Below are 26,127 nucleotides of genomic sequence, written 5' to 3'. Positions count from 1 at the left end.
AAATTTTAAAACTGACAGGGGAGTCTGTGCTTCTGTGACAATAATCCCAGCAGTTTCCCGTGAGCTGTGTGGGAAATGTGACTACTTTGGTTGTTCACTTAACAGATATAAACCATTCCTTTTTCTTTCACATTGAGGGCAGCCTTAACTTGATCTGAATGACCTTTGCTGTAACCAAGCCAATGTTACTGTACCTCAGAGCTTTAGGGTTGGAACGTGCTAATCTACAGGGGCGAGTTTTGTGTTCCCTTCCAGCCACGCTCAGGAGGGGCTGGAGCAGCTTTGGTGTCTCACAGGGACAGGAGGAGACCTTTCGTAAGAAAAAGCAGGTGTTGCCTTGGACCAACAAGCTTTTTACTGCTGAAATCTTTTTATAGAATGATGCTAAGACTTGTGCAAGATGTTCCCTGCTGGATTCCCTGTGTTGAGTTTGTTTGGTGCCCACAGCAGCGTTGCTTTGTCGTGGCTGGTCTGAGCACTCCAGCTGTGGGGGGCATTCAGCCCCTGGCTCGTGCCACCTTGAGACTGGCACAGGCTTGTCTCAGCAAAAATTCAGTGGTAGAATCAGTGGTATGGTAGATGTAAAATAAATTAGCAGTGCAGTCAGGTTACTTGAGACTCTCTATGCAGGAGTTGTGATTTTCTCATCCAAGTGCTCTTTCACTGGCACTAATTCACACCAAATTTTACTTGTTTTAAGTCTCATTCTCTCGTGTCATAATATACTTGCTTCTTACCACACAGGTATTAATAAGCAGTTGTGTGACTGTGGCATTAACAAACACGAGGCTGAGTATTGATCTGTGAAGCTCCATGTGAGCTGTCATCAGGGGTAGCAGAGCTGAATGGTTCATTTCTGGTTTATTTCTGGTTGGTAGCTTTTCTCTGTTGAGGATTACCTGCTCACTGACACTTGTGCCAGAGGTAGGGGAAGATCAATTAACAGCAAGTGGGACTCTGCAAAAATATTTTTAAACCACCCTGTATGGAGAGAAACTGCTTTGAATTCCAGTTTGGAACAGAATTGAAATGTGTCTGTGTTTGAATGTGGAGTAACAGCCCTGATTAACCAGTGGATTGCTGGAAGCTATAAGGACACTGAGATGCTCAAGATAAAGCACATTCCTTGTTTTAAAAATGGCACAATGTGGCAAAAGCATTGGACATATTAATGTGAAATAAAGACAACTTTAGTTGAGTGTTGTGTGTGATGCTTGAATGTTTCACTCAGAGACAAGCACAGCCATGTATTTTTTTTTTGCAAGCAGGGTCTGTGGTAGTTTTTTTGTTGTGGTTTGCTTTTGTCTCTCTTTTAATAAAGTGACAGTTCTGGTAAAAAGTGGAAACTGCAGTAACATGGTCTCAAAGCTTTTCCTTTCTTTTGAATTGTGTTTAATGGAATTTTTAAGTTCCCTGGTAGTGTACTTCATTTGCTATAAAATCCATCTCATAAGTAGTGGTATATAATTCCCTTGCTGCAGATATTTCAGAATCCAGAAGATATTTGGTTTTGTGTTCTTTCTGCTGCTTGTTTACCAACAAGTAAAAAAACCTCAAAACAAACAAACAGCAAACCAAGAAGAACATAATCTGTAAGTGATTTCTCAAATTGTTCCATTCTTCCCTTTCTCAGCAAATTATTTTATGAGACTTGGTCACATGTTGTGGAGCCATATTAAGATAAAACAAGATCAAGAATTTTCTAGTGAGTGGTTTAGCGATGGAGTAAGTCACCACTGGTTTAGAGAGATTGTCCTAGCTAGAAATTTGCAGAGCAGGTGTGGGGGTTTTTTTCTTTTTCACATCCTTAATATTGGCTGTATAAAATACTGAAAAGAAATCCCAGTTTTACTTAAAGACACAAATTTGTAGCACCTTGTATCTGTACTGAAGAGGCATGTGCACAGCTTTGAAAATTGAAAATAAATGTTAGACGGGAGTTACTGCACTTTTAAGCCTGTTGCAATTGGACATGTATGAGGTAAGGAAGGCTGCAGTACTGATGTTTGCAAACTGCAACCAGAAGCATCTTATTTAAGAATGTTACTAGTGGCTAAATTTTTGGTGTACTTAATTAATCTCCCTATTTAAAAGGAAAGCATGATGGACAGAGGTGACTTATAGCTGTCAGAGAAAAAAAAGGCAAAATAAAAATTTGTGGACTTCTTGTACATGAGAACCCTCATCATATTTTGTCTTCAAAGGCTGTGGAAGAAGTTCCATCTCTGAGTTTACATAAGCATAGCTAAGTTCAATTTCGGGTAAATTTTGCTCTCAAAGCATTTATAACTTTATTGTTCAGTGGGAGAATGCTGTATTTTGTCCATGTAACATAGGCCATGCAGCATTCTTGAAGGTTCTGGGCGTTCTGGCCCCCATCCATCACAGTACTTAAACCATGAGTAGCCCTATTAAAGTTGATAGAATTACTCATGTGCTTAAAATTAAACATGTGCTTAAGTGCTTTGATGGATTAGAGCCAAAGTTGTCAGCACCTTGCTTTGTTGTGTGCTGTGTTACACCTGCCTCTCCATGCCCTGGCCTGGGTCTTCAAGGGACACATTTGCAGATTTGCTCATTATTCCAATATTTAGCTGCTCTGTGTCCTCAAATTGCAGTCTATGTACACAGCCATAGTAAATTCCTACACAGTCTGGGAGTATAAATACACAACTACAACTCTTGAAATCTGTCAGGCCGTGACAAATTTCACAAGATCTTTTTCTGGATGTTTCAGAGGAAACTTTATGCTAAGTCTTTACATGGAAACATGACATCTATAATGTTTCTCAGAAAACTGTCTTTCTACTGAAATTTGTATTTTAATAAAGAGTACAATGGAAATCACCACTTAGGTGTGACAGCACATTCTTAAGAATGACTGTGAACTTGAACTTCCCAAAACCAGAGATCAGTAGGGGCTATTCTAGTTTCTGCTGAGAATGCTGAGGCTGTAATTCTCTAAGGCTTATGAGCAAAGTTGCATGTACCTGACAGCTCTTTATCTTTGAAGATAACTGTGGAAATCTTCCTTCATTCAGACTTTGTCCATGGTAAAAATTCTGGATTTAACAGCTGTGAAGGAAACACTTGATTCAGTGAATGCAGTCCAACACTGCTGAAAGAAATTGTGGTGAACAAAGCATTTAATGTTAATATCTCTTTGAAATACTAACTTTCAGTGACAGCTGCATAGTTTGAAAAAAAGTTCGTTTTTTTCTTGTCCAGATAGTTCCCCCTGGTTTTTTGGGTCCACATCCCCTGCCTGAACTGCTTTCCTATTCAGGTTGTCATTCTGAACTTATGAGCTACCAATACTAAATCCTACAGCATTTAGAAAATGTTAAGTGTTTGGGTCATTGAGAGTTTAATGGAATTTTTTAGAAGTACCAGGGGGGAAATGGTGAAACAGGCTAGATAATTGCTTTTTATTTGAGTGAGGCAAAACCCCTTCCCTTTTGTCACTGCTGAGGCAACCACCTTCCAGATCAGCTGCCTACAATATCACATGCCAGAAGTGTTTCAGATGATAACAGAGATCATAACCACTAAAAACAAATATATCAAGGGATTTTCAGGACCAACCATTTTCCACCTGTCTCATCAGTGTCTTGCCTTCTGCATTGCATCCTGCTTTGGCTGCTCTGTGTTTACCCTTACTTGGCATCCACTGTTCCAGCCATTTTTATTTTAGGGCTTCTTTCCATTTAATATTGGCCTTTAGCCAGCTGTGTACTTTTTCAGTTTTAAGCAGCACTGAGGTCATCAGCCATTATAGGAGCTATTCCTCTCATTCTTGTGCACAAACCCCTGAAGAGCTCTGGGATGTGATTGCCTTCTCTTCCAAAGCTTCCTGCCCAGTCCTGGCTGAAGAAGTTACTGGAGTGCAGGCATTTCCCAAACAGCTTTAGAGCAAATGACACACGTAGGACACTCATCAAATTGATGTTTTAAAGGTTGGACAGAAGTGCTTTGAAAGTGAGAACTCAGGTGAGAACAGGAACCCCCCACAAGGCTGCTGTTCCCTGCCTGTGTTTGAAAGCAAAGGATGAGGTGATGGAAATGGCACAGATTTAACATTTAGCACAGCAAAGGGTCCAGATTTAACACAGCTACTGTTCATCCACATGGATGCAGTGCCTGGGCACTATGTACTCTCACAGTAGTATTTTTTCTGGGCATGCAGAGATGGAGGAGAACCCAGGAGGCTGGTTCTGCTCTGAGGGGAGGCTGTACAAACACAGCCTGGAACAGCAGAGGGGACAACCTGAGAGGTGCCATGTGCTGTATTTCAGTGCTGCTGCACAGCTGGGCAGAAGTGTTTAAAAAAAAAAAAGTGATGTGCAATGGACATTTCCTTTATTCTGTGTTAATAATGGCTACATTCACAATAGTTAAATAAATAATTAAAAAGGGCTCTGCTTCCTGACAGCAGTTTCATTGTCTGGAAGTAGTGAATTGTACAAGGCAAGATGATTCAGCAATTTGCCTGAGTCCTCCCGTTCCTGCCGGTTCTGAGGTGTCCTTCCGGAGCAGAAAGGAGCCACAGTGTCCTCTGAAGACTCTCCAGCCTTGTTAATTATTGTATCAAGTGTCCAGAGAGAATGCTAAACTTCTGAGGACACCTTTTATTGCAATATGCTTTAATTACCTGTACCAAGAGCAGGAAAATGACACTGGTGTGTTCCCCTCTGAATGTCTGGGGAGCTCCAGGCAGGGTTTGCAATTTACAGAGGTGTTTAATTGCACAGCAGGAACTGAAGGGCCTTTGTCAGGCTCGTACATCACAGAGCTCTTTGTGAACAATTCTATTTTCATCCCTTACCTAAACTATTGCTAGTTAATTAGTTGAGGTAAATGGAGCAGGATAAGCAGAATTATACTTCTTAATATTGTGTCTGTGATGGTCTCTTTGTGCCACTAACAGGTATAAAGGGACTGCAAACCAGTTAAACTGGTTTTATGTAGGAATTTGCAAAGCTGAGGGGAGCCTCAAGGTGGCTGAGAGCCAGAATAGCATCTCTGTGCCACATCCACCTGGGCAGGTGGTATGACCAGGGTGCCACGTGCCTGTGCCAGAGTCCTGGAACTACAGCAGGAGCAAAGTCTGCCCTCAGCCAGTCTTTGCATCAGAATATCCATGGAGGCAGAATAAAGTTACCCTTTAACCTTTGCACTTTGGGTATCACAGGGAGCAGAGATAAAATAAACCTAAAAATGGAGTTTATTATATTTATATTCAGGGATGCCTTTTTTAGAGTTTGGTATAATTTCATTGTGGTGCCATTCCCAAAGGTAGGAAACAAGTCACATCTCATCCTCTAACACTGCAACAACGTAAATAATCATCAAAAATAACACAATTTCTGCTTTCACAGAGCTGTGATGTGGGTTTTTTAATCAACACTTCAGTAATTTATGTTTCTTGACTTCTGACTTGGAGAATGGTTCTGTCATTCCATTAACAGAAGGTATCTCTTTGTGATTGTATTTCTTATCATGTGTTCACGTGTTTATGGATGCATAATAAGGTGTGCATGTTACTCATGGAGAAAAATATTGCAGTTATTAAAACAAGCAGTGGTAAAGCAATTTGCAGTGCTTGTCACAATCTTTAAAAGGGAACTTGTGGAAGCCCTTTTTGTATTGTCTACTCCATACATTGCATCATATATTGTGTGAGAAAGTGATTATGCTTCAGGGGATAATTGAACTAAGTTCTCCCAAATAATTTTGGTCACAGTTAGATCTGTCCAACATAATCTATTTTTAACTGTGTCTTTAATTCAAAATATATAATTACAAAATTATTCAGCCTGTTGGGTTTTTCTTTTTCCAAAAGGTGTTACTTATTTACAGAGAAAGCAAATAGTTTATTCTCATAGCTGTTCTTTTTTTAATATTGAAAGATCTTTGGTAGCTGAATGGTACAGTGTGTTGATACCTGGAATTTTGGAGAAGCCAAACAAAGAATTTTCAAAGTTAAGTAGATGTTGGGGTGGAGGAAAGGTGGTGTAGGAGGAAGAGCATAGTGCTGGAGAGGGGAAACTGCTCTGCAGGAAGGGTCTCACGCTTCCAGAGAGAGATGCTCAATCTCTGTGGTCAAAATTACCAGCACACTCTGACTGTAAAGTGCTTTTAGGGTGCATTGTGTCAGCTTCCTGTGCCTTGGGTACCATTTCATTTTACCAGGTGCTGACCCAGAACAAAGTATTAATGTGGTTAGAAAATCTCTTGCAGCTGCACTGCAGGTGAGGACCCAAGTGAATCCTGTTCCAGGTCTGAGCTGTGCAGTCACTGCCCCATGGTGCTGCAAGGGTTTGTCAGCACAGAGCTGAAAAATCCCTTTGAAGTTGGCAGAACGCTGAGCAGTGTGATGTCAATGCTGTTGAGTTTGCAGAAGATACATAGTGGGTTTTGCTCTTGCATTTTAGTAGTTTTGTCTGTAAAATTGGTCCTTTGTCACAGGTCTAAGATTAATTATTTCAGCTTCACTCCGAATACTCTAGGCAACTGTTTTTCCCCATTTTCAAGTGCCTTTAACTTGGCCTCTGCCCTCTTTGCTGTTCTAGCTGTTATATTTTGAGGTAATTGCCATGTTCTGTTAGAAATAACCCAGGCTGAAACAAATTTATCTTTTAGTTGAATTGTAAAGTACTGCACGATTTTTGTAACGTGGATTGGTAGCAAAACCTTAATTGAATTTCCTTGCTCGTGGTCTTGTGTCTGAAGATCTGGACTGCACAGCTCTGTTTCTCTGAGCTGGATTGGCAGGTAGTGCTCTTAGTTTCCATAAGGTTCAGTAAATAAATTTTAATGCAGATTTTATGGAATATTTATTAAATCCATCAGCATGTTTCACTGCATCAAAGACACTTTATTTAGATGAATAGGCATGTTTAAATCCCACATGCTTGTGAAGTGCATGACTGCCTGTCAAAGAACTGAGTTGTGTTTTTAAAACAAAATGGATCTATTAAGTTTTCATTGGCTGTCAGTGTGTAATTGATGGGCTTCTGAAGGGGACAGCCTGTGGCTGCTTCCCTGGGCATTCACATTTGTTGGCAATACCTGAAAAAGCAGGGAGATGCACCTGTGTGTAACACAACAATGTCATTTTCTACCATAAAAAGTCAGAGGCAAATGAATTGCTTTGTGAGGTTTTCATTCTGGCTCTTCCACTTGCACATTGGCTCATTAGTGCAGTGCCCTGCCTGGGGAAGGGAAGCCTTGCCCTGCTGCAGGTTCAAGAGTCAGCAGAGTTTGCTTCAGAAATAAAGGGAATTTATGCATTACTCCAGTCCCTGAAGGTGATAGAGGCTGGGCTGTTTACAGCCTTGTAAAGGAGACAAAGGCTCTGCATTAACACTCTCTGACTACATTTTAATATGCCCTATTAAATAGTCTGTATATTCTTTGAGCTGCAGAAATCTCCAAGGTTTCCTAACGTGTCTGCACTGACCAAAAAATTCAAACTTTGATTTTAGGAATTAGATTAATGGCATAAAGGTGTCCCTTCATCCCTGTCCATCCATCTCTGTATACCACTAATTGTTTAACAAGTTTTGTTGTGACAGGTAATTTCAGCACCCTTATTTAAAATTATTTTTCTACCTGGGAGATGCCAGAGGTTTCAGGGTGACCTGAATCTTTATCCTCTGGAATGTTCTTTTTAAACTTTTAAGTATTTTTTTTCCAAGTAATGGTCATTTGTATTATTCTGTAAAGTAAACCAGAAATGAACATTAAAATTAAAATAATTTGCTTTCTGATGATCTGTTTGTTAATGTGTTCTTTGCATAAGATTTGATAAAGTCTGTCGAAAAATGTTGCCTTTTTCATAGTAAAGTTCAACCACAGGTGGAGAAGTTCTTTACTAAATACTGATTAGGTTGGTTTTCAAGGAATATTTGATTTTTCTGACCTTTGATGTCATTCTGATTTAATGTTACTTGAATTAAAATGTCATCTTTTTTTATAGTACCTAAAATAGACTTTATTAGTTTTCCTGAAAGCTATGTGCAGCTTTTCTTTGGCCCATTTAAATATTGAAAACAGCAGGATTTGAGATTTTTCTTCTAATCCTCAACTAATAGAGTTTAATGCTTTGTTTGGCCTACCTTGCACAGCCTAAGCAAAAGTTTTAAACAAGATTAAAAATATGACCTTATTAACCCATGACATCTAAAGATACAGAACAGGCCTGCAGAGACATCAGTCATTCCTTGGCCAGGAGAGCATTGGTGCCATTCCCAAACTACTCAGGATGTTCCAGAGGAAAACATTTTGGCAGCCCAGATTTTTTTTTTCTTTTCTTTTTTTCTTTTGTGGTTTTGTGCCAGCACCTGGGAATAAGAAATTAAAAAGGAAAGATTCTAAGTTGAATATTCAGTCTTTGTGGTTGTGGAAAAGAAAAGTTTTAATACTTCTGGAAATTTGAGGTGCAACCTGGCCAGGTTTCTAAAAAAAAAAAAAAAGACAATTTGGCAGAGCGATGGGATGTTGGTTTTGAGTGCTTCACCTCATTAGTCCCTGAGTAAAATGAGTGTCACCTTTTTGGGGCTTTTTGTGAGAAGTTAGAGTTGTTTGTAAGCTGCTGTTGGATGGGTGATTGATGAACATTCTGAGTTCCAGAAGAATAAAGTGTCCGATTGTCATGGAAAGTTTATGTCCAGTAAACATTACAAAACACAAAACACAGTGATACATCCACTGCTGTGTAATGGGATTCCTTGTTTACTGGGCAGGCTATAGGGCCATGGCAACAACACCAGAAATAGGAACTATGAGTATCCTTGTTGTAAAGATGATGATGGTTATCAGGCACTTTGTTAATTGCTGCAGGTTAACGTTTCTCTGTGTTCATTATCACTTAGTAGAGAGAGGATCAGCCAGGAGGTGTAAATGTGGAAGTTTGACTGAAATCTTTAATTAAAATAAGGTTTATCAGTATGGCAAGGAAGAGTCAAGTCAACGTGCACCTCATTGATGCTTTGAGACAATTAATAGCAAGTGTTCCAGGGAAGAGAGGATAAACAGAGTTTGCTTCTAAGCCATGCAAACTCCCTAAACTTCTCTTTTTCTAGTGATATTCCAAACCGAAGCAAAATGAGTGCTTATTCCTTAAAAGTACCGATATCTTGCTTGGCTTTCATCATATCAGTTGCCCTTTTGATCTAAACAGGGCAAAATCTGGATACATGTTCATTAAGTTCAAGATCCAGCTGAAATTTGGAGGCAGAATAAAAGCCAGACAAATTGCTTACACTGTCATTGATAAACACTTCCTGCTTTCATACCATTATTTACATTTTAATTATTAAACATGATTTTTAAAAGCTGAAAGTGGATGGTGGCTTTGCAACCACATGTGCGCTGCTGAAAAACAGAATATTTGTGCACCCTGCATCCTGGCTGTGGAATGGAGAGTTTGTCAAGACCTGGGGCTGTACAAGTTAGGAGGAGGGTGAAAAGCCCTTAGTTTTTTCTCTCTTACCCTGTCTAATCTATTTTCCTTGATTCGGTGCCTTTGGCCTTTCTTGGCTCACTGCCTTGTTCTCATCAGCAGTGCCACATCTCTGTAGCAAAAATGGGTAATTTTCAGGAATAAGGTGGTCTGTGGGTAGGTAAAGAAGTCTAGGAAAACATTGAATTTTCATCTGAGTATTGATTATACCATTTTCTCTCTGCATCAAGCTTCTCTGACCTTCCTGTCCCTGCCCCAAACTTCTGAGGACCTGGGGTCAGTGAGGATGATGTTTTGGGATAATCACATTTATGTCTGGGCCGTGCTGCTGATTCAGAGCCATTCCCCACACAGCAGAGTCATCCTGAACACCAGGATTTGGTGTTGCTGCCCCTCTGCCAGAGCAGCGCTGGCACTGCACTCACAGCTGGGCATTGTGCAGGCAGATCCTTGGCATGCTGGTGTTTTCTTTCCACTGTCTTTTACAAAAGTTGCATTCATTTTTCATTTGATAGCCAAAATTCCCACTACTCCTGGATGTGTCTGCCTTGTTATTGAAGTAGTCCTTTTTTTTTCCTTGCTGTTCTTCTGCATTCTTGATTGGTGAATACACTTTTAGTTTCATTTTGGTTTTTGACTGTGAGTAATTATAGAAAGGATAAAGTGATAAAAAGCTTTTGCAGTATGCTTAGTGAATTAACTCCATAAAATGATGTTTTCATGCTGGGGTCTGTAAGCTGAAACTGTGAGTTACTATCTTTAAAAGGGTAAAAAAAGGAAATGCTGTTGATACTTCATAGTCCTTGGGACACTGTGCTGGAAAATGTTAGTTTTCAAAATGAAAAAAAATTTAAATATTGATATAAATATTCCATAATCAAAGAGTCCTGTAAAAGCAGTTCAATGAAGATTAAAAGGCCACTTTGACAGTTTAGCTGGCTTTTTTTAGTAATTTCATGGCTAACTTGGTTTCCCTCAAAGTAGTGATTTTACGCAGTTTACAGCGAGAAATTAATAATGTGAAAATTTTTATCACAGTCTTTGCAATTACGTTACAGTTTACAGGCTCAGTGCTAGTCGTACTTTTAGGGTGCTAATTCCTGGTTATACCAAATGTTTGGTCATGATTTGGTTTGATTGCACTGTTTAGCATTGAAATTTCCCTGCTGTCAGATCTGACACCAAATGCAGCACAGAGGAGCAGAGGCAAAGGTTTGCACTGTCCTGCTCCAGCCTGCTGGGCTGGTTAATGTCACTGCACTTAATCCCAAATGATAGTGCTCATTCCAAGTGGGTTTTCTAGGCAAGGATAATTCTCTATACTTTGATTAATCCTTCACTGTTGTTTCACATCCAGACTGTTTCAATGTCTTGTGTCAGGTTGAGTGCTCTGCTATGGTTTGTTCTGCTAAAGCATAATTTTTGTGATTTAATTTTTTTTATGTTTTGAGGTTCTTTGGTCTCCTTTCATTTATTTCTGCTTTTAGTAACTCACCCTTTTTTCCTTTCTGTTTGTTTCCAGTGTATACTTTCCTAAAGAACTTTCACGTATGTTTAGTATTTTGCATTCAAATGAATCAAAATCTGTTTGATTCTGCAGAATGTCTTAGTTCCAGTCTAAGGCTGTAGTAAGTTTTTATTAAAGCATAATTAGACATTGATTTTTGGATGCAAGTAGATGTTACTGCTTAAAATAGATGCAAATAGATGTTACTACTTAATTAGAAAAGTTTTGAGATATTTAAATAAGTCTATGTACAAAAGTCTTCAGTGACTGAAAGCACTTTAGGCAATACAGCTTTAATAGAATATTTTTCAAGTTCATGTTCTGTTTTGAAAAGATATTCTGCTTTTGTGGCTTATAAATGTAATGATGTGCCTTTTTATTACAGGGAGAAGAAAATGAAAATTCAGGATATTAAAAACAATATTAAAGAAGCTATAGAGGTAAACTTAGGAGCTATTGTTTTTTAACCATTCCGGGTGGCTATTTAGACACTCTCTGCAATATTTTACTTGTGTTTCTTTGCAGACAATAGTGACAGCAATGGGCAATTTGGCACCTCCAGTGGAACTAGCCAATCCAGAGAACCAGTTTCGAATCGACTACATCTTAAATTTAGCAAACCAGATAGACTTCGATTTCCCTCCGGTGAGTAACTCACAGGCAGCCATGCCTTGCTGCAAATGATTGTGTTTCACTGCCCTGTAGTAAACATTTCCCCAGAACAGTGAGCTGCTCTCTGGGAATTATTGCAGTAGGTGCCTTTGATGAGTGCTAATCGAATTTACAGCAACACAGCCAGAATATTCCAGCTGATCCTTCAGGAACATGGAGACTCTTGCCTGCTTTTTGTGCTCTGGTGAAATAATTAACCACAGAGTCAAGATGAACAGTGCTGGGTGTAAAGTTTGGATATTGTTGGGAATAGCCCTGCCCAAAAGGAGTGGAGATACACACAGCACTCTCTGGTGATTATTAGCTGCTGTTTAATGGTGCTGATTTCTCTCTTAGGGAAGAGCAGTGCAGTTTTCTTGCTGATTCAGACTCTGTGCCAGCCAGGCTCTCTGCAGAGGCTCCACACACATGTCCCTGTCCCAGCCCTGGTTAATCATTTGAGGTGCCAGCAGTCCCAGAGTAAATGCATCAAGGATAATTATTTAGTTGATGATACAACTTTGTGCCCACTCACGGTGATTAATTTCTCCTGTATCTGAACCAGACTTGTAGCAGAAGCCCATGAAAATACAGTTTGCAAACACTGAACACTTAAACACTGAGAAGATATTTTTGTTAATTGCCATGAAGTACCTTCTACTTGCAGTAATGCAGGAGTGTTTCAAAACTTGTATTTCTCTCTCCATGCACTGTTCCAGGAGACTGAGAGGAGGAATTATGATGATGTATCAAAAATCATTATCTGTTTACACCAGAATTTTATGTCCAGCAGTCCCAAATGCTTGAAATAAAAGTGCAGGTGTGAATAATAGTAAGATGTGGGAGAGTTCGCACCACAGCAATTCTTTTTGTAATTCTTGATATGTAAACATTATTGAACAAGCTGGTCTGTGGGACCAACAACAGTTACCTTTTCCAAATGTTGATACCTTATCCAAATGTTGCTGCTTCTAGGAATTTCTCTGCTTTGGTCAGTCTTTATCAAAAGAAAAATAACCAACCAAACCCACATGCTTTGTGTACAAGGCAGAAGTCAGGTGACTTTAGCAGTTAATTGGAAATACTGCACTGTAATCCTCAAATCATTTTCAGTGTAACAGGCACAGACAGGTTGGTGGAGGGGGATGTATGATTGCCTCTAGCACATTAAATGTAGTCATTGGCATTTTGTCTTAAAGCATACTAAATTTGAGATTTAGAGATTTTTAACTTCACACCTCTGTCATTTAGACATTTGTCAGAGTTATTCACAGAAATTCTCCATCTCTTCATGGATGATCTCTCCTGCTGGGGGCACAGAAAAATTCATGCTTTGGAGGTGATTTTAGGAGAATATTTGAGAGAGAAGACAGTGGTTCCTTGCTCCACCCTCTGTGTTTCTGCACTGGCTGTGTGCCCTCAGCTCTCCTGCTGCCATTGTTTGTGCAAGTTCAGTTTGTGATCTGTAACAATGCTGCAACAAGTTCTTGTGACCTACCTCGTACTGAAATACTGGATTTTCCTTGTATCTTCTATCTCAGAGGTCTTTTTATTCTTCCATTCAATTGGAGTGCAGTGATTTCTTTTAATTTTTCCCTTTTTTCCACTGAAAGCAGGGTGTAATTGTGTGACTTACAAGGTCCATAAATAATTCCAAGTTCAGTGAAGAGTCTTTCAGGTGTTGAGTGACACACAACTTCAGGAATAACAGTGCTCCAATAAAACTAGTTTTTCTTCTCTGAGCAAAGGTATTGTCTTAAATTTTTAAGCCCTGAGTCTACAGAGGTTTAGGTGTGTGCATAACTTTGACTGGTGGCTTACTTCATTGGCATGATTAACTATTTCATATGTAAATCTTTGTAGAGTTGAGGTTTTGAACTGGAGATGCATTAGCCACAGATGTTGAAGGACTGTTGTTGGCTCTCTCTGCCCTCAGTGATTATATAAGTTAATATATCTCTGATTTCTGAGTTTGTCTGAATGTAGACTGTAGTCCTTTGGTACCTGAAAAACTGAACCTGCATTTTAATTGCATAATTTAAATCAAGTTAAGATCTAGAGTGTCCCTAGATGCCAGCTCTCAGTGCATAGGAACAAAAATCACAATCCTTGAGTACCACTGTAAAAATAATTTTGATTTTGTTACAGATTAATTAAAAGTACTTTGAAGAAAAAAATAATTTTGTGGGAGCAGAAAGGACAGCCTTATGCTAGTTATGCTTTAAATCTAAGGAAATCTCCGTCATCTGCTTCCTCCTCCAGTGCACTGGGGGAAGAATTTCATAAACCTTTTCCTATACAGAGTATTGACTGGGAAGGAGGGAGGGGAGTTTTTAGCAATGGCAGCTCTGTGTAAAGCTGTCTGGTTTGAGCTGCAGAACTTTCTGCCTCCTGCATTTTCTCCATGGGAAATCACATTTCAGCTGTCTTGAGCACATACTCTCCTCAGTGTAGTATTTGATGCTCTTTTCTGCCCTAGGGAGAGCAGGAGGGTGGGGAGGAGGAGCACTCATGTCCCAAGGGGATGTTCTTTGAGGGCTGCGAGTTCTTAGGACTATACTCTTAAATACAGAGCTGCTCTGCTTCCCTTCAAATGCCCATTCTCCTTTCCCTAAACATTAATTTGGGTTGCTCTCCTGAAGAGAAAGCACTGACAGAGGCCAGCACAAGGATTGGGATTTCTTCTCCAGTTACACAAGATCATCTTCATGAAGGAGCAGTTGAAATGAATTTTAAAGTAGAGGCCAAAATCTGTGTTTATAATTCTCTGTGGAACAGGTGGAGCTGGAATGAAAGTCTCCTAACAGCAAGGTTCAGTGTGATGTGGAAGGCAGAATAAAGTCAGAAAGAATGTAGGAGCTTTACAGTGTGATAAATATTGGGATCTGACTCTACATGTAAATTAGGATTCAAAGAGCAACTTTTGTATTCTGATATTCTAATTCTTTTCTTAGTCTGGGTCTCCATCTGTTTGCTTTGCAGTTTTTGACTTTCAGGAAGTGTGTGTCATTTGTGTAGACCATATTGTTTTGAATTAAAAAAACCTAAAAAACAACAGCTTGAGTTAAAAATAATGCTGGTACAGTGTAATACTAGGTTAAACATCCCTTTAAAGCTGAAAATTTACTATGTTGGAGATTATTAATTCGGCACAGTTGGTATTAAGAAATTAAATTTTTGAATACAAGTAGTAGCATATGGAGAAAGGCAAAACATAGCACTGACTGGAAGGAATCCTGTCCACATAATCATGCTGGTATTTTAAAATATTGCAATTTCTAGTAGATCAGATCTATAGTTGAGGCTTCCAAATGGTATTTCCATCATTATTGTCCTTTGATACATTTAGCTTAACACAACTGTATGTGTGCGTTTTCAGTGTCAGAAATCAACATCAGAAGTAGTTTGAATAATTCAAACTCACTGTATATCTGTCTCAAATGTCAGGTGATGTTGGGTTAGCAGGGTTATAAAAGTGATATTTTTATTCCTGTTCTGCATACCAGACAGTGGTTAGGATATTTTCTTCATCCCCAGTAATAGTGGCCTTCTTCTCATCCCTTTCTTTTTGCTTTACTTTTAGAAGAGGGAAGGAAATGTTCCCATTTTATCAACATTTCACACTCCATGATCAACCCAATTGAACCAAGCCACCAAATAAAACCTATTTACTTTGGGTCACAGTCCATTTATAATTCTCTGGTTTTAATGAAATATTCAAAATAGCTGAGCAGGATTTACAGCTACCTATTTTTAATTTATCTGGTTTCAGCTGAGGAGGATGCCTCTTGAAAATACCATACTAAATTCAGAAAAATGGTATTTAGAAAGCACTAAAATCAGAGTATTAGGTATTGAAAGGCAAAATACCAAAGGAATGACTGCAGCCTGTGGCAGAAGTGATGCTGATGTTGTCTGCAGGTCTCTTGGTTTCACTTTAAGTTTTATTACACTGCTCCATTATAGTTATTTTGAATCTCCCACTGCCACAGCTGCTGAATGGTTTTATTATGGTTTTTGAGTGGTGTCCTTGAGCTTTCCCACACTCTGGCTTGAGCCTCAAAGGCAGCTCAGCATCCCCTGTGCCCACAGCCACCCCTTCCCTGTGCCACCCAGCCCAGCCAGACAAACCTCCTCTGGCTCCCCAGGGTCAATCAGAGCATTGAGCCTGCCCAGCTTAAAAATAACCCTGGTAACCCTTACTCCTTCTCTCTTCTATTTTGGGGAGATTATTTTTAACAGGGATCAGTTTTGAGGTCTGATTTACAACCTGGCAGTGGAGGTGGTGCTCAGTGGGATCCCTTAACCTGCAGCAGGGTCAGAATGGAGCTTTGGAGTCCCTAAAATGGTTCTGACACCAAAATCCTCAAGATGGTAATGAGATGATAGAGTCTCAGTAAGAAAAGATGTGAGCTGGGATCTCTTTGCTGCCAGAAGTGTTCCTTAATTATGTAGGCAACAGAACAAAATTATCTGTCCCTGTAGATAACCACCCTGATGGGTATAATGATAGATATATTATTATTCCTGTCTAAATACATCATGGCAGAAGAAGAGAGCTGTTCTGGTTTGACAGCATCACTAGCTTTATAAAGTAGTGACAAACATATTCACTGCAGTGGGGGATGCTTCCCATGGGGATATCTCAAATGTCACAGATCTTGGGGTGTGAAAGGAGGCAAAACATTTTCTTTGGTGAGGATACCCCTGGGAAAGGTGGGAGACTGAGCCTGATTGCTTGGGTGTCTGCACAATATTGTGTGCAGTTTGGATACTTACCACAGACAGAAGATTAGGGCCTCCAGCTTTTTCTTGTCCAGATTTTTTATGATTTTGAGCAAGACACCTCAATCTCCTATTTACCTTTTTTTAGTATTCTCTGTCCTATTATGTGTAAAAGAGTAATAAATACATATCTTTGAGATGCATCTTGAGGTGCAAAATTAGTAGAAAATGTGGATATGTGAAATATTTTTGCTTCAAAAATGTTAATGCTGTTCAGAGAAAGGAGTGGGAAGTCTTACAGACAGTATCAAAGATGTGGTGCTAGATCCTCTGAAATAATCCTTACTTACTCTTTTTAAATCTCTATTATCTTATCTACACAGAGCAGCTCCCTCTCAATGGGCTTCCAGATAATCCAATTGAGTTTACCTGGTCAGAGTTTAACAGGAACTTATGGAAAGCTGGTTTTCCTATCCTTTAATAGCAGAATAAATTCTTAAATACAGATTAATTTAAGAGTTCTTCTGAAGCCTTCTTCTAGTGGAGGGTCTGTGAGGCAGGCAGCCACCTGATTTCATTTCTGTTTCTCATCATCGAAACACGTATAACTATTAATGATTTGCAAATTAATCTCCTGAAATCTCTGATTTTTGTCTGCATGGATAAATGTCTGATAGGAATGTTTTACTCTTCTGTGACTAGGAATATCTAGCAAATTTTGTTAGTGCTATATTTTGTTAGTTTTTATTGGAAGTGTTTTGTTTGGGTTTTTTTCAGCCCTTCGAATTATGCAGTGCTTTCACTGAGGTGTTCACATAATTCTGTTGAAATCCCACAAAGAATTTCCTTAAATTGGAGAATCTGCAGCCCAGGACTTGAGACAATGGGATTATATACGTCTTTTTCTGTAGTCCAGTTGTTTTTATAATACAACCCCCCCCCTATATTTTACTTGATTACTAATTTATTTGATTAGTATTTGAAGTAAATGCTGATGCTTTGTTCTGAACTTGTATTTTTATCCAGTAAATTCCCACCATACCAGACCATATTTACAGGTTCAGAAGTTCACGTGACTTAATTTCTCTTGATACATCTTCTTTGTTTTCCTCTCAGAGCAGTCTTAAAGAACAAGGACAGATTAATTCAATTTATGTTGAAATACAAGATCTGTCAGCTGAATTAAACAGGAAATAGGCATAATTTAATATGGAAATTCTTAAACATTTTCTGGTTTTAATCACAGTAAGAGACTATCACAAAATACTGGTGTATGCATAGATGAAATAAAATTATACCTGTGAGCCTCCCTGGTGTTACAGTGGATCCAGCCACACCCCTGTTGTGCTCAGCTGCCTGTTTGGAGAATACATGATATTTCTTCAGTGTTCCAGTAAAATTTAAGAATTTTTTAAACTCCCAGGAAACAGGGTGTCTATTTACTCTTGAAAAGAAATGCCAGAAATTAAGCAGAATTTTCAGTTAATTTAAGTATATTTGAGCTTCAAGTTTTTGTGTAGACTTTATTGTGAGGCTGTGAACACTTCTGTGAGTACAGATGCTGCTGCTTCAGAAAGATTGGAAGAGGATTAGTGAGCTCTCCTTGGGATTTGTGTAAATTTAGAATGAGAACTATTTATCTTACACCTTTTTCTGTTGGTGGAAGTTTCTGGCCAAAAGAGGCTTTTTGTTTCCAATGTGAAAGGAAGCTGCAGAGTTTAGTGTGGTCCCAGGTGTTTGTTCTTGGCACCAGGTAAGGGAGTAAAGTCATTTGATTTGACTGTTCAAGATTACTATATATTCATTAAACAAAAAGCAGCTAATGATGTAGTATGAAAGACATTTTCCAAACCCTGATTTAAGGCTCAGAGGAAATTTCTCTGAGTTTTATTAAACCTTCTTTCTTAGACTGAAGTCTCCAAAAATAGCTGATGGTTGAACTGCCTCTGTCACCACTCTAAACTAGCCTGCAACGGGGTAGAAGAATTCTCTGTGCCTTTTATGCTATCAGAAGTTTGATCCATTGATGAATTGCCTCTTTCTATGTATGACACTTTGAAGAAAAGTGGAACACTGATTATTGGTTTAAATTGCAGAGGAATTGTGACAATATGAGGAGCAGGCTTGCTGCTCTCACCCAAAGTGAATTTTTCTCCCTAATTAACATGAGGAGCTGTGTTGTGGTATCAACAGGTAAAGTTTCTGTGGCAATTAAACTTCTTGTGAAAGTAGAAATAAGAGAGAAATGATTTGATATTATGTTAGGGAGGACTCCTAACCAAAGGCACATAGTAGCTTATGGGTATGGATTTGTGTGTTGGCACATTCCTCAAATGCTGTGGTGTTTTGAAACTCTTAACAAAGGGGAATAATGTGAGTTCAGACTTGACAGAAGTTTCTGAAATAGAATTCACTTCCCCTTGGCCAGTCCTTGCAGCAACATCCAGTTCAATTTGTACTCCTAGAAGTTACCAAGCAGAAACACAGAATATTTCAGCATAATTCTTCTTTTCCAAGCATGAAAAACTATTGATAATGAGACTAAATCCTTGCTGAAAATATTTCTGACTCAGTTATGGGAAGTGCTGAGTGCACTGGGCCTCTCCCAAAGAGTTTTGTGTTCAGCTCTGGACATGTGCCAGTAACTGGAGAATATCTTCAACTATTTGTAGGTATGTGTTTCCTTTGTGATATCATCAGTGTATTTGCCCTAAAATAGCAAGCAATAATTAACACTTGTTCACACCAGCAGGAATGCAGATGTTTCCCTATTCAACTAAGTGGCTTATTAAACTGTCTGATTTGACAAATCTAACACGTTCTGGTATCCTTGCCCAAACTTGGGGAGAATGAAAAGATGCCATGAGTTCAATTCCATGAGCTCAGTCAGCAGTGATGGCAGTGAGAAATAAATCACTTTGCTGGGTACTTACCTATCCTGGCAGTGAGAAATGAAATAAATCAGTTTGGTGGGTACTTACCTATCCTGGCAATGAGAAATGAAATAAATCAGTTTGGTGGGTACTTACCTATCCTGGCAGTGAGAAATAAATCACTTTGCTGGGTACTTACCTATCCTGGCAGGAGAGACCCAGCTGGTGCAGTTTTGTGGGAATGCTCTGTGCTGCCCTGCCTTGCTGCAGTGCCTGCCCTGTGGAATGCAGCAGGAGGGGAGCAAAGCTCTGCTCTCCACCAGTGCTCTGTGCTGCCTTTAAAAGCTGCACACATTGGGAAGCAAAGTCCTCCAGGAGACAGTTTTACAGTTAGAAGCTGGTTTGGTTTGACCTTTAATCATTAGATTTGTAAGTTGGTGACCTATTTAAAACTCTTATTATGAAATGTGCAGCTCCATGGGACAGTGAACTTTGCCCAGGAATTGAATCCCAGTTTTAACCACAACATTGTATAATGATTGTACACACCTTTTAGGAGGTAATGTTTTTTTTTTAATGGCATTGACTTTTGGTGGAATTAGTAAATAAACTGTTCTGTTGAAGGATCCACCCTATATTATATTTTACAAAGAAAAGGTAATGTTGCATGTCCATGCTAAGTTTCCTGTGCATTTGGTGTCACAGTGGCATGGACTGTGCCAGTGTTCTTCCCTGCCAACATCCAAATGCCTATAAAACATTGCTTCATAAACATTTTTTTAAGTCTCTTGAGTATTTATGTATCTGGAGGGAACAAAGCCTTGTAGACAGTATGTCCAGTTACATTATTTCATTTTCTACTGGTATTTTATCCTTTTAGAATGCTTCTCAAAAGCAGATCTTGGTTCCTTTATTTTTTCCCAGGCCTAGAGTTTGCCTCTTGGGGATTATTTTTTTAAACAACCAAAGTGCTCAGCCCCCAAGTTCTTTAACACTTTCTGTAGTTTAACTTTGAGCAAAACCACTATTTACCTGTTGCCATTTATTCAGCTTGCTGAAATTTTCCAATATAAGTAGGTTTTAAACTTGATTAGACTCTGCATTGCCCCTTTTCTAATCCAGAATTGTGTCAGCAAGATCTTTCTGGAACAAAGAGCAATTTTCCAAGCATCCCTTCCACATTTCCACTGATGGGTTTTTTTTCCTCTAGAGGTCTGCAGAGATTCCTGTAAGTGAATGCAAGTGATTTACAAATGTTGCCTATTGACTCATTGTATTGGGAAGCTTTCAGTAGGTGGAGAAAGTGTCACCTCATAAATAAAACATTAATAATGAAACACATTTCACATAAATGTGGCTTTTTAACCATTGTGGTGTTATGGTATCATGAGACATGAGGTTTGCTCAGCAGCACCAAGTCATGGTCCTTGATCCTTCAGTTATCTGAGCAGACCAGAGCAGGTTTCCCCAGCCCAGAGGATTTTCCCAGGGGTTTTTATGGTTTCCCAGAAGTGGAGCCTGTTCCTGGGGATTGTGCCCGGAATTCCAGCTATGCCCAGCCTGAGCAGATTCAGTCAGGCCCTGTTTGTTCTCCTCAGATCTCTGTTACATTGACATTCCTTTCCTTGAGTGGTCTCCTCAAGGATTTCTCCCTCTTTAGGGTTTGTGAACGTTTTGGGACGTGTGAGGTCTGTTCAGGTGGTGAATATAAATGCTCCAATCCTGACATGAAGCTCAGGAGGAATTCACTCCTCACCTTCCTTGGTGGTGCCATCCTGTCACCACTTCTGTTGACTTTTGTTGCTTTACACAGCTTCAGCTGTACTTTAAACAGGATCTTGGGTGTGTATTGTGACACTGCAGCATTTTATTTTTTTTAATGGAAAATTACATAATTTGGAAATTTTTTTCAGCTTTAAGTATGCATAGGGCAGGAAGGGATAAGATGATCATAGACTGCAAATATTCTGGATCGTTTGGATCCTAACATTTAAATCCTATTGGTTGTGGAATGTCATCTCAAACCAAATTGTTATTTAGTATTTGTTCATTTTAGCTGTTAGGAGTTCCATTTTCTGGTGCAAGAAAAACCTTTGTTGGTGCTGCTGTAGAGTCTGTCATATTAGAATGTGCCAGTAAATCAAGCAGTGTAGTGGAAGCAAGAACCAGACATGTAAGGACTTGTTTTCTGGATATTTCTTTTCAGGAAATTTTCCTGCTACTTTTGGTTAATTTGTTTCCTAACTCATTATTTTTAGAGCTCTCATACAAATTATACCTATTTAACTAAAAACAAAAAACAAAACAAAACAAAACAAAACAAAAAAAAAAAAAACAAAAAAAAACAAAAAAAAACACCACCAACCCAACCCTTTTGTAACTTGATTTTTTTCTAGTGGCCTCTAAAGCCCCTGTTTTACCTAAATACATAACAAATCTTGTGGTTTTACTTGCCTTCCCTGAGAGCAGCCCCAGGCTCCCAGGCTACATTCCATGACTCAAATGGGATGCTGAGGATTTCTTGTGTTATTCCTTTTCTTAAATATTATTTCAGAGCTGTGGTTAGTGTAGGTGTACTGGGGAGGAGGGAGAATCTGGGGTTTTTGCAGCCAGCTACTATGTCTTAATTCCAAAATCAGTCACTACAGTAAGGAGGTTTCCAATACAGCAGGGGATGAGCTCTGCAAGGCTGGCTCTGACTCTGCTTGGGTGAAACCTTCCTTCTTCACAGCTGTGGGAGCTGGTTCTGCATCAGTCCCAGCATGTGTGAAGATGTATTTGATGTGGCCTAAAGACAAAAGGTTATGTATTAATGAAAGACCTTCATATTTGACCATCTCAAGTCGTGTAGTTCGCTTTTTAAAAGTCAATTAATACAAACACACAAGAAAAAAAAGACCAAAAGTAACAGCAAAAACCCATCCCAAAATACCCCATGTGTCTTAGTGTAATGATCTATTGCTCTTTGCTTGTTGTTGATCCTGATTTTGAAATCCCAATAAGAAGTTCAAAGAATGTGGAATTAAATTCTTTTTCCATCCCAGATGGACAATTAATAACCATACTGAGAAGATTGCTTGAGTATTGCTGGTTATAGTTCAAATCAGCAGGACAGGCATGAAGGCAGTTTTCAATATTTTATTGCTAATTTGGTTTAACAAGGCACAAACACTGATCTTTATCCCATTATTGTAATTCATGTATTTTCTTAGAAGTGAGAACTGCCCTTAGAACACAAGGAGGACTCTTGTAAACAAAATGTAACTGTTCTGGTAAACAAAACCCTATTATCAATATGTTTATGCTGAGGCCAGGAACTGGTTTTAGTCTTCACCCCATTTTAAGATCTGATTGCAGAAGCTATTCCAAATGTAAGACATTATGGAGTTTGAAATGTCTTTGAAATAATTGCTTTACATCAGCTTTCCACCACAGTGTCATAGATGTAGTGAGAAACAGTAATGAGGAAGAGTTTTTGTGGCAGTTTTACTGTGCTGTGACTTTTCTTATTAAAACAATGACTTTTTTCACTTTATATCTATATTTTTATGGTGATGAAGAATGTTTTACTGCTTTTTCTGTAAACTTATCATTGCCTAGTTATTTGTCCACTGAATCAACTGCTGTTTCATAAAAAAATCTTGTACAATTGCTGATTCCATTTTTCAATTTCCCAGCTTTGTAGTCGTAAGTTGAGTGAACCATATGATGTTCTGTATTGAACAACTGTTACTTTTAAAAACAAATATAGAAACATTCCCCAAAATGGGTTTGGTGCAGATACAGTGAGATTGCAGATATTTCCTCCTCTCTGCTTCACTTTCTCTTCCTTCTCCCTTTTCCTTTAGGAATATATTTTCCTCACTGTGCTCTGATACAGTTGAAAGTGACTGACAGTCCCCCAACTGCCAAGAAATTATAAATCTTCAAAATTAAAGTATCCAATGAGCATAATTCCAGCAGTGGGAGACAGAAAACAGGACTAGAATGAAGATTTTGATTCATTTTCTATTTCCTTTAATAGCAAAAGCAAACGGTCAACAGTGCAATCTGCAAATACTAAAAATGAAGTAAAATCTTCTTACCTACTTCTGAAAGAAATTTAACATGTCTTTTTGTTCATGAACAGTTCATAAAAGCAGGGAACAAGCTGACATTGATACCATATATAAACATCATAATCTCTTTAAAAGAAATCAGAACAGAATTTAGATGTGTATTTTGTGTTTGCTCTCGTTTTTGTGTATGTGCAGCTAGGGAATCCTTAATAGCAATAAAAGGACAATCAAATTGCATCTCATGTGCTGCTTCCACCATTGGTATTTGTAATTGTGTGATCACAAAAACACACATGCATCTTATACCTGCCAAGAAGAGGGTGCTCTGAAAATCAGCAGCACTAAATTTACTGTAAGATGCCTCTACATATCTTTAAGATACAATTTAAAGGATTTACTATTCTGCTAAAGTTCAGGTGTTAGTTAAGATTCTGGTAGGAATGTGAATTTTTAAAAAAACTTTTCAAAGGGAAATTTTGGAATGTGTCCCCTTTCTTTGTACTACATTGATAGTAAAAGAATGTGAGAGACTGATATCCCAAGAGATGGAGGAACCTTGAAGCAGCAAAAATAACACATTTTTCTTCTTTAAGAAGAAAAATCTTTTCTTCTGTAAAGAAAAAGGGTGGGGAGACACAGAATAAATACAACAACTATTTTAAAGGTCTTTCACTGGTCTGGATGAAAAAAAATTAATTATTTGCTGCTTAAAACCAGAATGAAAGTATTTAACCCAAAACACTTCAAAGCTCTGTGAGATAGCCCAGGAGCAGCCATGGCTGTTGATGAGAGGAATGCCCACAATGGTGTCCGTGTGTGTTTTAGTCACCAGGCTGCTGCTGTTCTTTCTGAGTCTGTTCAGAGCTCTTGCACTGATGGCCAGGAGGTCAATCCTGTGTTGCACACGCACTGATGGAGCCAAAGTGCATCTTTCATCTGCAGAATGCAAAGGGCTTTTGCTTGTGTTGTTAGCTTGTGTTACAGGTTCAGCAAAACTGAAGCATTGCATTTTTGACTGTCTCCTTTCATATCTTGGCTTACAGTTTTTAAGGCTGAGACAAAACATGATCTAGCCTTGTATCACTGTCTTTCTTCTGTAGTTCAATGTCTTTTTACACTGTAAAAGAATAAGTTTATGAAAGTGGTGCAGAGTTAAGTAAGATACTGATGTCTGTACAGTCCCTGAAGATCCTCACTTGCTTGCAAAGTCATGTAAAACTTAATTATCATTATCATTCATGTAGGAATTATAGAGAAGTAGTGTTTCATTGAAGAAAAAAAATCCCAACAGCCACATAAATGTAAGATATAGTGACACCATGAGTTAAAGAACAAATGTTACCAAATAGCATTGATTATTAAATTGCCAATGAAATTGACATTAATGAGACATTAACCCTTCTGCAGTGGATGGTTGGATTCAATCAGTGATTGAGAAGCAGTTCTTTAAGTGTTACAGAGTGTGGAAGTCAAACTTAGAAAGCCAACTGAACTTGTGGTGAGGTTCTAAAGCATGGTTAGAGATTTTTGTTAAATCTGCTCCATTTCTTGCTCATTGTAAAATGAAATTATTCATTACCATTTGCTGACTCTCTTCATCTCTAACCCATTCCCATAACCCTGTTTTCCCATTTCAGGAGTTTTATGAACACACAAAAACCCTGTGGCAGGATGAAGGTGTGAAAGCCTGCTACGAGAGATCCAACGAGTACCAGCTGATTGACTGTGCCCAGTAGTGAGTATTGCTGGGGCTGGGGCGGGTTTGGTGTCCTGCTGCTGGCCCTGACCCCTGGAAAAGGGGTGTGAGGTGCATAATGAATTCCTGGTAATCAGCTGTTCAGAGAGGTGCACAAACTGGTGTTCAGTTAGACAATATCTACACTGAAATGCCTACATCAATGTCTGCATCTACACGTGCTTTCAAAAGGTTTTAATAAGACCTTAGTGAGGAATCCGTTTTATTGTCTGCAAGGCCAAATTTCCTGCCTCTCCACCTGGCCCATCCTCTCCAGAAGTCACCTTCAGGTGCTGCACAGTTGCAGTAAGTTGGAGAGGATGTTGGTGGGAAATAATCCTGCTTGTCACTTTGGTTTCTAGTGCAGTTATTTACCTGGAAACAAAGAGATGGGAGTGACAGTCCTGGGGAGCAGCCTGTGATCAGTCACCAGAGTTCTGCTTGTGTGCCTTCATGCACATATCTGAGAAAGAGTCATTCTCTTCTGGTATTTATACTGCTGGGATAATTAGTGTTGTCTTGAGAGTCTGCTGCATGTTTGCAGTTATTTATCACATCCAGCAATATACTGTGGCTCAGGATTGTTTATGGCAAGGTGCTCGAGTTAATTGTGACCATTCCTGGTACTTTTGTTGTGCATACTCAAGAATTGCACGACTTAAATTTGAAATATTAACAGTTAAAACTGTTCTTTGTTTGTTTATATTTTCTCTGCTTCTTTTGGAGGGGCTGAAATAAGGTTTAATGGTCAAGAAAATGAAGGTTTCTTGTTTCACACGGTGATGGCAACTGCAGTTTGTCTAATACTGAATCTCTTAAAGAACATCTGATGAAATAAAATCTGTAAGGTTCTTCTTTTGTTTGTTTGTTTAGGAAGACTTAAAGGTAAATCAACAATTAGCTCTGTTTGAAAGAGACAAGAGAGATAATTTTACTGTGCCTTGCACAGCTCCAGGTTTGCAGGAGCCTCTTTGAAGTTTTGCCATTGTTTCCAGAGTGAATTTGTTTGATGTGTAACGATGTCTTTTGCATTAGGTGACTAATGTTTGATCATTTGGCATGGAGCTTTTTGCAAGTTCACTTGCTACAAAATAAAAAAGTACAACGATTTT

The 26,127-nt window shown here is 38.8% G+C and overlaps 1 protein-coding gene across 2 annotated transcripts in view; it reads left to right on the top strand.

Moving 5' to 3' along the window:
- GNAS (GNAS complex locus) overlaps window positions 1-26,127 on the top strand; it is a 126,922-nt gene that overhangs the window by 69,406 nt on the left and 31,389 nt on the right. For both annotated transcript variants that reach the window (XM_058814878.1, XM_058814879.1), the window contains exons 3-5: window positions 11,359-11,413; window positions 11,499-11,618; window positions 24,918-25,015. In XM_058814878.1, coding sequence (XP_058670861.1) covers window positions 11,359-11,413; window positions 11,499-11,618; window positions 24,918-25,015 — 273 coding nt within the window. The remainder of the gene's footprint in view (window positions 1-11,358; window positions 11,414-11,498; window positions 11,619-24,917; window positions 25,016-26,127) is intronic.

The sequence above is a fragment of the Ammospiza caudacuta genome, chromosome 15, assembly GCF_027887145.1.
Source record: "Ammospiza caudacuta isolate bAmmCau1 chromosome 15, bAmmCau1.pri, whole genome shotgun sequence".
NCBI classification, from domain to species: Eukaryota; Metazoa; Chordata; class Aves; order Passeriformes; family Passerellidae; genus Ammospiza; species Ammospiza caudacuta.
Note: the sequence above shows the minus strand (reverse complement) of the source record. Positions and strands in the feature narration are given on the sequence as shown.